Source organism: Aspergillus mulundensis (genome assembly GCF_003369625.1).
Source record: "Aspergillus mulundensis strain DSM 5745 chromosome Unknown scaffold_5, whole genome shotgun sequence".
In the NCBI taxonomy this organism is placed as follows: domain Eukaryota; kingdom Fungi; phylum Ascomycota; class Eurotiomycetes; order Eurotiales; family Aspergillaceae; genus Aspergillus; species Aspergillus mulundensis.
In genome coordinates, this window is record NW_020797893.1 from 360760 (window position 1) to 375322 (window position 14563).

Genomic DNA, 14563 nt, shown 5'->3' on the forward strand with positions numbered 1-14563 from the left:
TTAGGGTCGTGAAACGATTGTTGAGAGAATAGAATAGCGAATGACAGAAGGTGGGGGATTCGTAATGAGTGTGATTAGTGCGTCATAGTAAAAGCAAGCGAGCAAAAGAATGGCGAGGCCGAGTCATAGCATGTCGTACCTCAAGGAGGCTGCTGAAGGCGCAAAAGATGAAGCTGCAAAGCAAACGCTGGAGAAGCACAAAGAAGTTGAAGAGCGGCCATGCAGGAGGAGAGCCAGAGAAAAGAAAAACGGAAGAGGAAGGTCAAGAAAGAACCGGAATGAGAGTCCAGTTGGAAGAGCCAGGAACGAGGCTATGGGGTTTGCAGATCACGCGAAATCATCCTCGATCAGGGGAGACTAGAGACGAACTAACAGTGATCCAGCTCCACGGTGGATGGGGCTGCTATTATTATTATTATCACATCACACAAATAATATTAATCTATGGCTGATGAACATGGAGATCTTGACGAGGGATCGAGCATCTGTGGTATCTACCCGCATGCAGCTGCTATAGATGTCAACTCTGATCTGGCTGGACAGTTGTATACCGGACTGAGCTCGTGGACGCGGAGAATACTCGAGGAACATGGCCCCGGGGCCAACGTGTGATAGACCTTGGCGGCGTTAACTCGGGCAGTGACAGGCTGACAGGAACTCAGGAACAGCGCCCGGAATTTTGATCGGCAGGCGGCTTCCTCATTCGTCGGCGCTGGGTGGTCTGGGCTCACGACTCTGCCGGGACGAACTGCAAGCTGTGACGGACGGGGGGAAAGAGAAACGAAAGCCGAGGATCCCATTATTTCTCAGAAAAAGCAACAAACAAAGCAGTGCGCGAAGCCCAATATTTCATTCCACGGAGGACATGCTCGATGGGGTCGATCGTCGCTTAGAACCGCACTTCCTCTCTGGTACTTGTCTCTGACGGCTTCCCCTTACGGTCCATCGCCGAGGTCTCGAGTCTCGTACCCCGACGACGCCATCCGTTATGCTTTATACTCAAGCCGATCATGGACTCTCATAGCCGGGCTCAAATTCAGGCACAGACTCCAGCCAAGTCTCAAAGATTAAAAAACCTAAAGAGCTCCCCGCTCCGCCCCATCTTCAAATGGCGCTAGACTTTAAGCTCGCTCGCCCATCACAAAGGTGAAACACCGAGTCGGATCTTGATTCAAATCGTATCGCTTTAGTTTACGCCTGCATTCGCGCCCAATTTGTAGGCCGATCGATGAGATCTAGGTATCAGATTCGAGTGCTCAAAAGATGGCTGTTTGCCTGCCCCTCGCGTTTATACTTACAATATGCATTATGCAGGATCGCTGGCTCGGGTCGTGGATCTTGATTCGATATGTGATATATCACTCCAGCACCGTGCTTTGAACCGCCCACAAGGGCTTACCAAGCTGGTGCTGGCCATGTTTATTCCAAATGACAAGATGGAACTATGATGTACGCAGCTGCGGCATCGGCAATTCTTGAACTGAAAGTATGCTTTCCTCCACAACTCTCGAAGTCAGGGATAGGAAACTAAACGGTGTGACGATGGATCTCAAGAGCTGCTACGTGGTTGGAACGTCATGTACTAGACATGTCGATCAAAAAGCCCTTGCGCATGCTCATTCTCGCCCTCTCGTCGGTGCGGACACCTGGCTCACGCCGAGAGCCGAGGGCAAGCACAGGCAAACCTTTATCACCCAGCATCAACAACATGTCTTTGTTGTCCGGGTTTGGTAGCTTGGAACGAGTGTGACAAAAAATAGTGCAGGCCTGGAATCGGACCAACTCCGTTTTCCAAGTTTACGGAGTATCTTGGTATAGATCCGCAAATTCTTTCCGTAAAAGGGGGATCTATTGGCCGTTCAGCGAAGTCCCTGGGCCGGGCCTGCCCCTGAGACTAACGATCAATAGTCGCCCGGAGGATAAGCCGTTGATGCGACTTTGACAGCTGCGGCAACAGCATTGACACTTGATGGATATGAAGAATGGAGCTTTCTTGTAAAGCAAACATATCCCAAGTACTCCGTTATGCCATACGGACGATAGCATCAACAATCGGACGTGATCACGACGGCCCCAGAATCGAGCAGGCACAAGCCGCAGCCTCAGCCTCCTCGGCCCTGGCCAGCCTGCAAACTTTGAATTCTAGGCCCCAGAAGTCAGAAGGCTCAGACTTCCGATCATATGTCATGTCTTTCCTGACTCGTAGTTGGCAGATCGTGTACCTCTCATTCGCTCAGCCTCAGAATAAAGTCCGCCTCGAAAGAGTCGAAACAAAGAACAAGCCTAAGCTAACCCAGACCCTCATGAGTCAAGTTGCGACCCATCACTGAGTTGGTCACCAACGCGATATGAAATCCATTGCTGTCGTTGGCTGGAAGTTTTAGGCCGACTCCATGAAATGAATCGTGGTGTGATATCTCCTACCTCAGCGAACTAAAAAAAGCCCCGGCCCTAGTGATCTCTTGTTTCTCTCCTTCTTTCCTTCACTCCCTCTCTACTCCGTATCTTGCACTCATCGTTACCCCTCTCTTCCATTTCTGCGCGGAAAGGCTTTACCGGTATAGGTCCCGCAAGGTCCTAAGGGTTGCTTCTTGAATTAGTATAAGGAGGACTTTCGACGGTGAGATGCAATGAATAGACTAGCGTCGAATGACTTGACAACAGGTATATCCTCAACCGTTATCAACCAGCCAAAGCAGGCTATCTGGAAATCTAGACCAGCCTGACCTTTTTACACAACAAGTCTCGCAATGTGTACAACCACCTAATCAGGGCCTGCTCCTACTGTTTGTCGCAACTACCTTCCTGCGGTACCTAACAGAGCCTCAATCTCTTAGTATCTCGTTCGTGGACTACGCTATGCTAAATATACTTCAAGGGTGCGGGAATCTGTTTAGTCCTCAGTGTACTTTACCTACCACATGATACAACCCACTCGCATCCAGTAGACCAATTCTGGCAGGGAATAGATCTACTTGAGATTTTCATTCTAACAGTAGACACATTCTCTTCTGGCATCTACTTTATTCTTTTGGTAGGCAAGCTTGCAGAAATTGCACTGGGCTATTGTGAGTCTCTCCGAGCAATTGTCACCACGCACCCCATTCTCCTGGTAGCCGAGTCATATACAATAACGATACACTGACCGGCAAGGTTTTGGTGAAGTGATTGACCTACCCGATGCGGTTGGCGAATCGATTTCATCTTACTAGCTTTGAGATGGTAAAGGAAAAAAAAAAAACTGAAGAACAGGGATGGATTGCACACTATCTCGAATTGCATAGACATCCTCACGTGGAGAGATGTTAATCAAAATGTATGAGATGCCCTGTCTTGCTTATTCCTCAATCCTATTGCTAAAGCCTGGTGACCTCCAATCTCCCTGTTATCAATCAACGATTCCACCGCGCATTCCTTACAACCCCAATAAACCACCAATCTCGATCCTCCTGATGAGCCAAATTGCGCATGAAACTCCCCTCCAGCTCCCAGGGCATCAAAAACCACATTCGAGATCAAAACTCCTTAATCCATCTCCTCGGCGTTGATGACACGGCGAATGCCATCAGCCTCCTGACGCTCAGCCTCCTCATCCTCATCCTGACCCTCCTCAGTCTTCACCTTTGCCTGTCTCTTGCCCTTGGGCTTGGGGGTGGCCTTCACGGTCCTGACTTTCTTGGGGGTGGCCTCCTTGGCAGTCTTCCTCTTCTTGAGAGGAGAGGGCTTCGGGTCACCAGCTTCAGCATTAGCATCAGCGACAGTGACATCTCCATCCTCGCCCTCGTCGCCGTTGCCATCAGCGCCGCCCTTGACGGGGCTACCGCCGTTGACCATGGTGACCTTTCCATCGGGGTAGTTGGCTTCGACTTTCTGCTTGAAGCGAGCCAAGCGCATGCGTGCAGCGGCGAGCTTGAGACCCGTGGCCGCGCAGACCTTGTCGAAATCGATCTGTGCATGATGGTATTGGTTAGTGCATGCTTGGAATCATGGCAGGGCATGGGATGGGGTACGGAGAGCTGAGACTGCCGGGCGGGATGTACGTACTTTGCCTCCATCTAGGTTGGTGAGGCAGAGGTAGAGAAAGGTCTGAGTACTATCGATGGCAGTTGGCGCAGACATCTTTGCGGTTTTGCTTGATGGTATCTGTGCTGGTGGACTGAGTGCAGAAGTTCAGTTAGGGTGACCCTTTACGGGCTGTGTTCAGAGGCTAAACAAACCTGTCTTGGAGGAGATGACGGTTGGTAGGCAGCGTACGCTGTATCAAATCGTTGGTTGCTGAAATGAGAGTAGGTAGATGGAGGTGGGTAGGGAGATGGAGATGCAGCGTTTAGGGAGACTGTGCGTTGCAGAAAAGAAGAGTGTGTAGGAAAGATGACGAAGAGGAAGATGAGAAAGAGGTGAAAGGAAGGAATCTGTGTTAAAGACATGAGGGTTGGAAGGGCATAGCAACGCCGAGCATAGTAACGCCGAGCATATAGGCAACGATATGGTTGTGACAGACAGCCTTCACTCTTCTTGCAGGTTAGGATTGACTTGCACATCACCTTTGTCTCAGAAGTGAGGCCTATCCTATTCAGCAGTTCCTCTTTGATATGAACTGCGCTTTGACTGCAAACCGGTCATCCATTGTGTAGCCCTAACTTGAAAGTGACATCGATCTGTGGAACAAGGAAGAGGACACAACTACTGTTTCCGGCGCCTCGAAGCATTTCTCTTCAGCGGGCAACTGCCCTGAAGGAAAGAGCCATGAGTCCAGACTCAGTCATAAGATACTGCAGCTACGGGATGGAGAGAATAGAGGCTTCAGACGAGCGGGCAAGAACTAAGTATATAACAAGAGCAAAAGACCAATCCGCACGTTGAAACTGCAAGTCGAGACAGCTGATTACAAATTATAGCGTGCTTTCAGAAACAAAAGGTGATAATCCAGGAGCTCAACCTTGGGAGCTGAAGACATCCCAGTAAATCCAGGCGGAGTTGTAACAGTAACAATATTCTTCAGCCAGAAAAACCCTACCTCTCAGGCTCATACCTGCCCTAGCATCCGATCACAGATGGGTTGGTTGGTGCGCAAAGGTAGTAATGCTCGTCAATGTCCGCACATTGTATAGGGGTTCTTGACATGAAGTGACAAGGTTGCTTTTCGTTCGAGGTTATAGTGCATGCAGTAACTTGGCCAGACTTATAGCTCGTACCAATCGTCACCATAGCGTGAAAACTAAGGTTCCAATGGCATTGCTGTTAGTAAACCATGGATAGATACGTAGCCTAGACCTACGGAGAGACAGGGAACTTCGACGAACGTATGATGCAGTACCGGGCCTGTTTTGGTTGGGAAGAATTAGCCAGGAGTATATGCTTCGTGGGATAGTTAAGTGTCTGATGCCAGGGCGTCCATGACCGATAAACCATGCATCACGTACCATGTCTCTTGACGCCTGCAGGAGAAGAGGAATGGGAGATCAGCTGAAGCTGTCACTGCGACTGCTGCAGCATGAGGAAGAAGCTAAAGACGTGCATGTTGAAGATCTGAATTGTGGTGTTGTGCGGCTTGAGGGATTGAGGTAGGATGCGATGGTGAAAGGGTGGTGCGGTATTCTTATACCCCGACACCTCGTTCTATCTATGGACATTGGCATCTGATTGAAACAACTGTGCTGCTTGAGATGCACATTATAGATCTACCGTAGACAAGTGTGATCTTGAATGTTGCTGTACAGATCGCGGTGTATTCGAGTATCTAGAGTCAAGGTCCGGAAGATATTGACCATGTGAAGTACCGCGCTCAGCGGCTTGTTGAAGACTAGTTGAGGATCGGGTATAGACAAAAGCTAAAGCCATAAATATTGTTGATTGAGTACGTAAAGACATGATCATATCGTATTATGCAGTGCCACTCGACAGCCCAGCAAACCGCATTGCCGATTCCCGAACAGCCTCTGCAAGAACCGAGTGTGCCCCGCGCGCGGCATCTACAGCGCCATCTATCAAAGCCTCGTGGCTAAGATTTTGATCTGTTGTCCCAACCGCGGCTTTCGAGTTGTCCCCCTTTAGCCAGAGTTCGGTAATTTCATCCCGCGCAGGCATATAAGCAACCACACAAGCCGACAGTATTGACTGATGCTCCGCCGGGTCCGTATCCAGCATCAACCTAGCAGCAGTTCCATCGGGAGTCTCATCCGCAACCACAGCAGCTACACCTCCAGCAACGAGGTCAAGACAGTCGATCCGGGCGTCAGAGATGGCCGCAGAAGCAGCCGTGATGCATCCAGCCAGAACATTCATCATGCCCCACGCCGCATCATGAGAGTCCGGTGCGTCTCCCCACCACCGATCGTCCTCGGCTTCCAAGATCGTGATGGTGATATCAAGTCCACTCTTCGGCCATCTCTCTGCGACAATCACGCCACGGAGCGCTGTCTCGAGGTGTACGCCCAGATCACGCTCGCTGGCATCGCGGATGTGCCCTTTGCGCTTGCGAGCGGCGAATGGGGCGTATTTGACGTGGGTAGTGAGGACGAGGTTGGGAGAGAATGTCGCGGATCGGGGGAGTGGTTTAGGCCCGTGGACCGTGCATGCGAGCTTCAAGGAGGAAGAGGGAGGCGTTATGAATTTGGGAGATGCCCGTGCAGCGGAAAGAGATGCTGAGGGTTCAAATTCTAGGTATGAGGATCCAGAGGCAGAAGGGATCAGACCGGTTTTGAGGACTAGCCAGAGTAAGCTAAATAGTATAGTAGAAAGGCATGAGCCTTACAGATCTTCCGCAGCTCATTCGGCTGCCTTTGTCGCTGTGGTCGCTCCGCCGTAGTCACAGTGGCAGAGGAAAAGACTGGAGGCCGGGTGCCGCCAGGCGGCCCATTGATTCTTCGTCTGTCAGTCATTACACATGTCTCAACTGCCGGCAGTTCCTTGAGCGACCGAGAACGATCGAATAAGAGTGATTTGAAACTTGGAGCTGTCGTCGCAGCCAAAGCGGAATCTACAATTTTGAGAAAGTTTGCACTGTTTGCTTTGGGTGGAGACTTGCTTAGCTCCGCCCTCTTAAGCATTTTTTCTCTCGCGTTTCTTTCTTCTTCCTCTTCCTCCCACACAAGCTCGGCTTTGCTTCAAAATGATGAATCTGCCTTGACTGCTTTGCTCCATGCAACTGATCAATTCAACTCTGTTGATTGCTAACCACATACTGTGAGTTCCCTCTTCCTTCACGTCTCCCTGCTTTCATGAGGAAATCGATTCCAAAAATCGTAGTTCTGGCGACAAACAAATGGGCCATTGAACAAACATGCATCACCATCTGATATGCACCTTTCGAAGCTACTCTGTCAACAGCCCGTGTAGCGAATTCCTGCTGACAGCTTCAAGGTAGTCTAGGTCGTTTCTTGAGGACATTGCGACAGTGTTTCCTGCAAAGGTAAGATTTCCACGCTGCTTTGAACTCTCCTTTGCATGATGAGACAAATTTTTTTCAGTTCTGCTTCTGCAAAATCCTTGAAGAAAAACAAATACCTTACCAAATCTCCTGATGCTTTCCATCTTGCCTACCTTGTCACTTGCTCGACTTTGGTTCAACAAGTACTGACAGCTAGAAGAAACAGGTCACACCAGCCAAGCTGTTGTGTAAAGGTACGGATATTCGCAGTTCTATATCCACTGCCCGCAACGCTTTTATGATGACAACTAGTCAATCCATTCAATGATCCTCTTTGAGGAACCGCCCTTCGAGCCTGTAGCTGCCGATGTGACCTTGCACTTGGATTCAGCGATCTACTTCTCCGCCTCCCTGATACCGGACCTGGTTTTCACCCGTTTCTTCGGAAGCGGGCTGGGTACCTGGGAGGATGGTTGTGGAGTGTCGGAAGGTGGGCACATATTGCTGTCTCGCGCACAGGTTGATTTAGCGATTGCTTGCTTGACTTGTGTCAGGTCTTGATGGGAACTCGTTGTCCGTCTTGGGTGGCTTGTTCCTTGACTGGGCTTGGCAGGGGATGGGATGAATTAACCGGCTTGTCTGATTACACTTGCTCCAAGTGCCATGGCGACGAAATCGCTTACACGGACCACATTCTCGGTCAGTCGGCTGACAGATGTCCAGTGTAATTGATTGCTTGGTTGTCTTCTCAACAACCTTCCTCTAGTGTGAGTTAACCCCACCCCGTCATGTTCTCGCGTTCCTTCACCTTCCATGATCACATGATGAAATATTTTCGGATGTAAACTCACAGACCTGTTCTGAATGCGCAAAACCATGTGGATATTTCCGTTGCCTTCCTTCTGAATGATCATGCCCCTACACTATGCTGTTATATCACTTGACGAGAAGAGGAATATGTGGCTAACCTCTCTCACAGAATGCAATCTTCCAGTTAGTTTTGGAAAATATGACTATCTTAATCAATTTTTTTTATCCCGCGTAACTGGCTCCTAAAACTGTTCCTATCACCGCCTCTAGACCCTAGCAACATATTCGCGCAAATGGCCATAAAATAAAATCCACGCATCCAGCTTAACGATCCCGTCTGCCAAGTCAAACGCAAACCGCCGTCTCCTGGCCCTGCTTCCGGACCTTGGATTTTGCCGCTCTGTGCTACGGTGCGGTTCTTAAGGTCGATGTGCGGGACGAGGTAGAATTCAATGGACAGGTATCTCAATTCTCTTTCACAGCAACAGTAAACCATATGTACATGTTAAAGCTGGAAACCACACCACCGCCATGCACCCGTATTCACCCAATCCGAACCCCTATCAATGCATGCATCTTTGTGTCTTCGCTGGACATCATTTCATAATAAGAAAAAACAGCCATCAAGCTCAATAACTGCCTACCCACGTCTATTGCAATATAACCTTATCCGTCTATCGTTGCTTTTCCGTGGTTTATTCTTTCTTCTTGATTGCTCACTCTTTGCTTTCAGTTGGTGTGGTAGCACCATCCCGCGACATACTGTATGGGGCCTAGTTGTTGGGCACAGACGATATTAACGATGCGGAACGCTAAGCCATTTGGTTGGATTTGAGAGAGAAACCAAGGAGAGTTCCAGAAGGGTTAGGGTAGAGGCTTACCAGGACCCTCTTTGCGTTGCAGATTCTCCAGGCGAGATTACGCACGTTGCCGTCTGAGCGGACGACCAAGGGGGCGAACTCAACGCCGAACCTAGGGTTGGCAGGTCAGTACCGTAAAGTAGGAGGGGTTATTGAGCATACATTTGATGGACCGCAAAGACAACCCGTTTGGCAAATTTTCCGTCTCGGTCAACGAGGCTACCGTACTGTTCCTCCGCGGTCTCAGGAGCGATTTCCGGGTCCCGGTCGAAGCAGTTTTGGATAACGGGTAAAAGGCTCGTTTCGACAGCGGTCTGGGACATGTCGAAGTGATCTTCCTCTTCAAAACGAGGGATGCGGACTTCGAACGGTCTGGAAATGGCCATGACATTGTGCTTGCCGCTGTGGTGATAGCGAAATTCGAAGACACCTTGGGTCCAGAAAAGCTTATCGCCAGAGAAGAGGACCTCGCCTGTGGCGATCAGCTTTTCTGGATCAATGGTGCTTGAAACGACCACGTCGCTGGTGATGATTCCCTGCTCGCAGGTGAGGTTGTCGTAGGAGCCTTCGTTGACGGCGACCCATCTTCCTTGGGAGGATACACGGGTAACTTCTCGAGAGGTGTTGTCGGTGACCTTGTAAAGGCCGATCCAGTCCTTCTTGCTGTGGTTGAGGGGTGCAGTCCACTTGACCTTTACCGGAGCGCCGTATGTGAAGACTAGGTTCCATAAGTCACCACGGCGATCAAGAGGCGTGCGAGCATTGTCGCCCTCCTTGCCCAGGTCGCCCTCATCTAGAGGCAGCGGGCTTGCTTCGACAGAGAGAGAGTAGTCCCGTAGGTCGTACCCAGCCAGATCGGCATCGATGCGCGAGATGGTGACACGAGCTGGATAATTTTGGAAAAGGGCCGTTGTATCCCGAACGAAGGTGTTTACACCGGCCGCGAGTTTCGGTCGTGCGGCATCGATGATTTCCTCAATGAACTCGTATGAGTCGTCGAACATCTTGTCCACGCTTCCATGAAGTTGTCTTAGAGATGGAGGTAATGACTTCTTTAGGCTCTTCACGAGTCCAGCATCTTGACGCAAGCTTCTGCCGTAGAGCTTCTGCATATGAGGTCGCTCCACGAATTGAATAAAGGCTAGACTGAGGATATGGCTTAAGAAGGCGAGGAACGCGACTGTTCCGCTGGCAGTGATGAGAACCGCACCCCAGACTCCTGCGAGCCCTAAGACACGCTCAGGATTGTTCAAAAAGCGATAGATGCCATTGTAGGTCAATTTAGGGGATTCATCGAAGAAGAAATCTCCGTAGAACCAGCCAAACTCGCCAAGTGACTCGTAGATGCTCACTGAGGTCCAGATCTGCAGAGAGATAAGCCCAGCTCCCAGCACATGACGCAAGATGACGAGACCGTAACCCCAGTCAGATGGGAAGGTATACATCTTCCATACGGCTGCAATGAAGCTTGCGTAGCACATGATCATGCTTAGGTGATATGTACCTTTCCACTGGTTCCATGCCTCGTGAGGTGTTTCGCCATATTTGACAAAGTGTCGGGTCCACGATTTACAATTGGACTGCTTGTTGAGAAGACACCCGACGCCCAACGAGTACCAGAGCCTCCAAATGGCCGCATTGACCACGAAAAGGAACTGGTACCAGGGTGTTGAAGGCGTCAGGACAGTCAGAGAGAACATGAGGACCTGGACGAGGGTTGAGGAGCTGTCCGTGATTCTATGAAGGTCTAGATTGTGGAGCCCTATAAGGTTGTGAATGGCCGGAGGTGGGCTGCTGAACGTTGTCGCGTTGGGAACATTTTCTTCGGATACGGATGGCGCGTTTGGAGAATCCGAGAGCGTGTCCTGCTCGGTGATAGTACGCTTCCGTGGTGGAGGAGGATTGTACGTCTTGTCAATATGTGGGTTCTCGACCAACACGAGAAATGCGAATTGAGCTGCATGGGCGATGATAGAGATGAACAGCACTTTGTAGCTTGCCGCCATCAGCGAGATCCCGTAATAACCAGCATATCCAACGGAATACATGGGATGGGGTGCCATCTCAAATACCCCGTCAAAGGTCAACTCTTGGTCGATGAGGTAGAAGAAATCACCCCAATACCAGGCATAGTCCTTGACCACGCGGTGGGCATCTAGTTTGACCCAGAGGTTGAACAAGAATAGAGCGATGCCAGATATCCATCGGACAACGGTCATTAGCACGCTTTCGTCAGCAGGATGGCGACTACAAGCTATCGCAAAGAGGCAGTAGGAGGCGAAGTCGCACATCAAGATCAGATCCACAAGGCGTCTGAAGACAAGCCAGGTGTTATACTCAAGCGGGGCTTCCTCGAAAGAGTAGTCCTTGGGAATCTTGGTCTCCAATTCACGCTTGATCAAATGATATAATTGAGGGTAGGGGTTCCTGCCAGTAGCCGGGTTCACGAAGATCTGAGACTTCTCGGCCCAGCGAACAAGGGTCTTGTGGTGGGACTGGTTGTGAAGTAACCAACCGATCCCCGCATTGTAACATGAGCGCCAGAAGAGGTAAATAACCGCAAAGACGGGAATTTTCGCATCTGAAGGAAGTTTCCACAGTAGTACGATATGGGCAACCAGTATCGTCAATACCGCGAGGTCAGAGAGGTTCTTTGGCTCAGAGGGTGACAAGAGCTGGGAGACCATATCATGGGTTTGAGGTACGGTGAAAACTGGAAATATAAGTCAATACGCGCAATACAGCCAGCAAAGCTCAATTGATAGGTGAAGTTACCTGTACCGTCTGGAGTTCGACCAAATGTCTTGCCGGCTTTGTCCTTGCCATTGTCCGCATCCTTGACGGTGGGGTTCTCAGTAATGACGTTTAGGTCGGCCTGAGAAGTCACAGCTCTTTCCCGCAGCCCACCATCGGGCTGTTGGGTGCCTGTTGAGAGGCCACGATCCATGATTGAGCGTTGAAAAGAAAAGAAAAGTTGAGAATGAGGACAGAGTGCGAGCGGCATGTGATGCTGCTTTATTTAAGAGCTGGCCGGGGTCGGCTGACCTGATTGGCCTGGGCGCAGGGGCCGACTAGCCTCATTGAGAGGAGCAATAACGTCACCTGGGGCACTGCGGCAGGAACTTGGACTACACAACAACGTTCTGGACAACCTCTGAGTATGATAGTCCCTGCAGTATTCCCTGCAGTAAGTGAGACGGGAACGCTTGATCGTCGCGCAATTCTCTCTTCTACTCCCACTAACGAAGTCAACTCTCCAAGACTGCCGGAAGAGACCTCGCACGCCTAGACTTCTCCAACCGAGACGTGGAGCCCGGATCTTCCCCCGGCGAGGAGGGGGAATGGAAGTCCAGAGTCTCCGAGGGAAATAATTGCTGAATTTGAGCGCTCGAACCTCTTGGAAAACCTTGCTGATGCGGTATCACAGCATAAAGGATCCCAGCAGCGCTGGTATGCATGGACCACCGTGAAGCGGTTATCGCGGGTAGGATCTCAGTCCGAAGCTTTGCGGTCAACAACATTTCTCTTACTCAAATGCTGTCTACATGCATGTGAGTCCGCTGTAGTCATCACATACGTTGGCCAATTCGGATACGCAACAATTCAAGGGTTAGTCTATGGAGTACCACTGACAGGTCTACTGCGTGTATGTGTTTTTGCGGGACACTTGCTGTCCGCAATTCATCCTATGCAGAATACCTTTGTCTCATATCCCTCAATTTCAAGAATGAACTTGCAAGATATAATCAACGCGGATGTATGCCAGCTTTAAATGACTGCCCGCCTTTATTTCCAGAGTATGCTATGATTCAAAAAGCGCAGTCAAGCAACGCCTTAGAATTAGCCTTTAACTCCCTGGTCCTAATGGCCAGGGCCCTATCATTATTACAGGGATATGCCTGCCGACATCGCGCATGGGACCCTTGCAGATCTGTCCTCAGGGCTGAAGTATTTTCTGTATTTGCTCTGTTCATGCTAGGACAGTGAAGGTCACGCTCTGAGATCCTTGCTTCTTGAGCATACCAGTGCCCATAACGCCATCTCATAGTATATATCACTTTGTGACCGACAAACACCCAATACAAATGGTCTAGTAGAGTACTTCGAAATGGATCTATATAGTCACGTGAAACTCCGACACCGCAACGGGCAATCCCCGCGCCAATCGCCACTGCTGATTATCAAGCAGACAAGCACTCCTCCGCGGACTTGCCACTACTTCTATCAGTCGCTTCCTCCTCAATTTACTTTGGTCTCGACTTGATACCTCACTTTGTCTATCTAAATCTGCGCAAGTTGATAACTGCGTTGACCTCATCTCGCGGCAGATCAGTGCCAGCGGTGCTATTACCCCGCCAGTACCCGCCAGTCTAATAACGATGGCGCCCTCCTTCACAGAACCAACATCAACTTACCTCGAGGCGCCGTCAAAAGCGCCTCCAAACCTTGTTGCTCCAGAGCCTGGTACGCTTCTTCAATTTGTCTTCCTCTGCAACCACTAAACCATTGCAGAACACTGCCCAGGCCCCGAATCCGATCAAGCAGGTCAAGGCGATGCGTGCGCCGGCTGCCCAAACCAATCAATATGCGCCTCCGCCCCCAAAGGCCCCGACCCCGATATCCCTCTCATAACCGCCCGTCTTGCCTCTGTCCGACATAAAATTCTCGTCCTGTCCGGTAAAGGCGGCGTCGGGAAGTCCACTTTTTCATCGCTCCTCGCCCACGGCTTCGCATCGAACCCGGACTCGACAGTCGGAATCATGGACACCGATATCTGCGGCCCCAGCATTCCCAAGATGATGGGCGTCGAGTCCGAGACCATCCACGTCAGCAACGCCGGCTGGAGTCCGGTCTGGGTATCCGACAATCTAGGTGTGATGAGCGTGCAGTTTATGCTGCCAAACCGAGACGACGCGGTTATCTGGCGCGGGCCGAAGAAGAATGGGCTCATTAAGCAGTTTTTGAAGGATGTGGACTGGGGCGAGATGGATTATCTGATTGTCGATACGCCACCTGGAACTTCGGACGAGCATCTTTCTGTCAATTCTTTGCTCAAGGAGTCTGGAGTTGATGGTGCGGTTGTCGTTACAACGCCACAGGAGGTCTCGCTTCTGGACGTGCGCAAGGAAATTGATTTCTGCAGGAAGGCTGGAATTCGTATTCTTGGTTTGGTTGAGAATATGTCCGGGTTCGTCTGCCCGAGCTGTGACCATGAGTCAAAGATCTTCCGAGCCACGACAGGTGGCGGGAAGAGGCTTGCGAAGAAGATGGGCATTCCGTTCCTAGGCGCTGTGCCTTTGGACCCCAGAGTTGGAATGGCGTGCGACTATGGTGAGAGCTTTGTGGATAACTTCCCGGACAGCCCTGCATCCATTGCGATCAAGCAGGTCGTTAGGGCTGTTGGGGGGTTTGTTGGCGAGGATCCAGATGATGTTTTGCCCGACGCCGAGTGATTTGTCGCACTGCCGTTTTTGCATTTTCATGGAGTTTTCGGCCTGATATATGAGTCTTTGCATTGATACCA

At 50.5% G+C, this 14563-nt stretch overlaps 4 protein-coding genes across 4 annotated transcripts; 1 reads left to right on the forward strand and 3 right to left on the reverse strand.

The window, feature by feature from the left end:
* Positions 1-3525: 3525 nt before the first annotated feature.
* On the reverse strand, positions 3526-4119 carry DSM5745_05477 (uncharacterized protein; the record flags this gene model as incomplete). The annotated part of the gene is made up of 2 exons (XM_026747493.1): positions 3526-3948; positions 4045-4119. 2 exons carry the CDS (start codon positions 4117-4119, stop codon positions 3526-3528), a joined length of 498 nt encoding a protein of 165 aa, XP_026603325.1.
* Positions 4120-5883: 1764 nt separating this feature from the next.
* On the reverse strand, positions 5884-7049 carry DSM5745_05478 (3' exoribonuclease family protein; the record flags this gene model as incomplete). Its single annotated transcript, XM_026747494.1, has 2 exons — positions 5884-6707; positions 6755-7049. 2 exons carry the CDS (start codon positions 7047-7049, stop codon positions 5884-5886), a joined length of 1119 nt encoding a protein of 372 aa, XP_026603326.1.
* A 1942-nt stretch (positions 7050-8991) lies between these two features.
* DSM5745_05479 (phosphatidylethanolamine N-methyltransferase) lies at positions 8992-11986 on the reverse strand (the record flags this gene model as incomplete). The annotated part of the gene is made up of 3 exons (XM_026747495.1): positions 8992-9151; positions 9202-11752; positions 11815-11986. 3 exons carry the CDS (start codon positions 11984-11986, stop codon positions 8992-8994), a joined length of 2883 nt encoding a protein of 960 aa, XP_026603327.1.
* A 1432-nt stretch (positions 11987-13418) lies between these two features.
* nbp35 (Fe-S cluster-binding ATPase) lies at positions 13419-14492 on the forward strand (the record flags this gene model as incomplete). Its single annotated transcript, XM_026747496.1, has 2 exons — positions 13419-13503; positions 13552-14492. 2 exons carry the CDS (start codon positions 13419-13421, stop codon positions 14490-14492), a joined length of 1026 nt encoding a protein of 341 aa, XP_026603328.1.
* Positions 14493-14563: the final 71 nt, after the last annotated feature.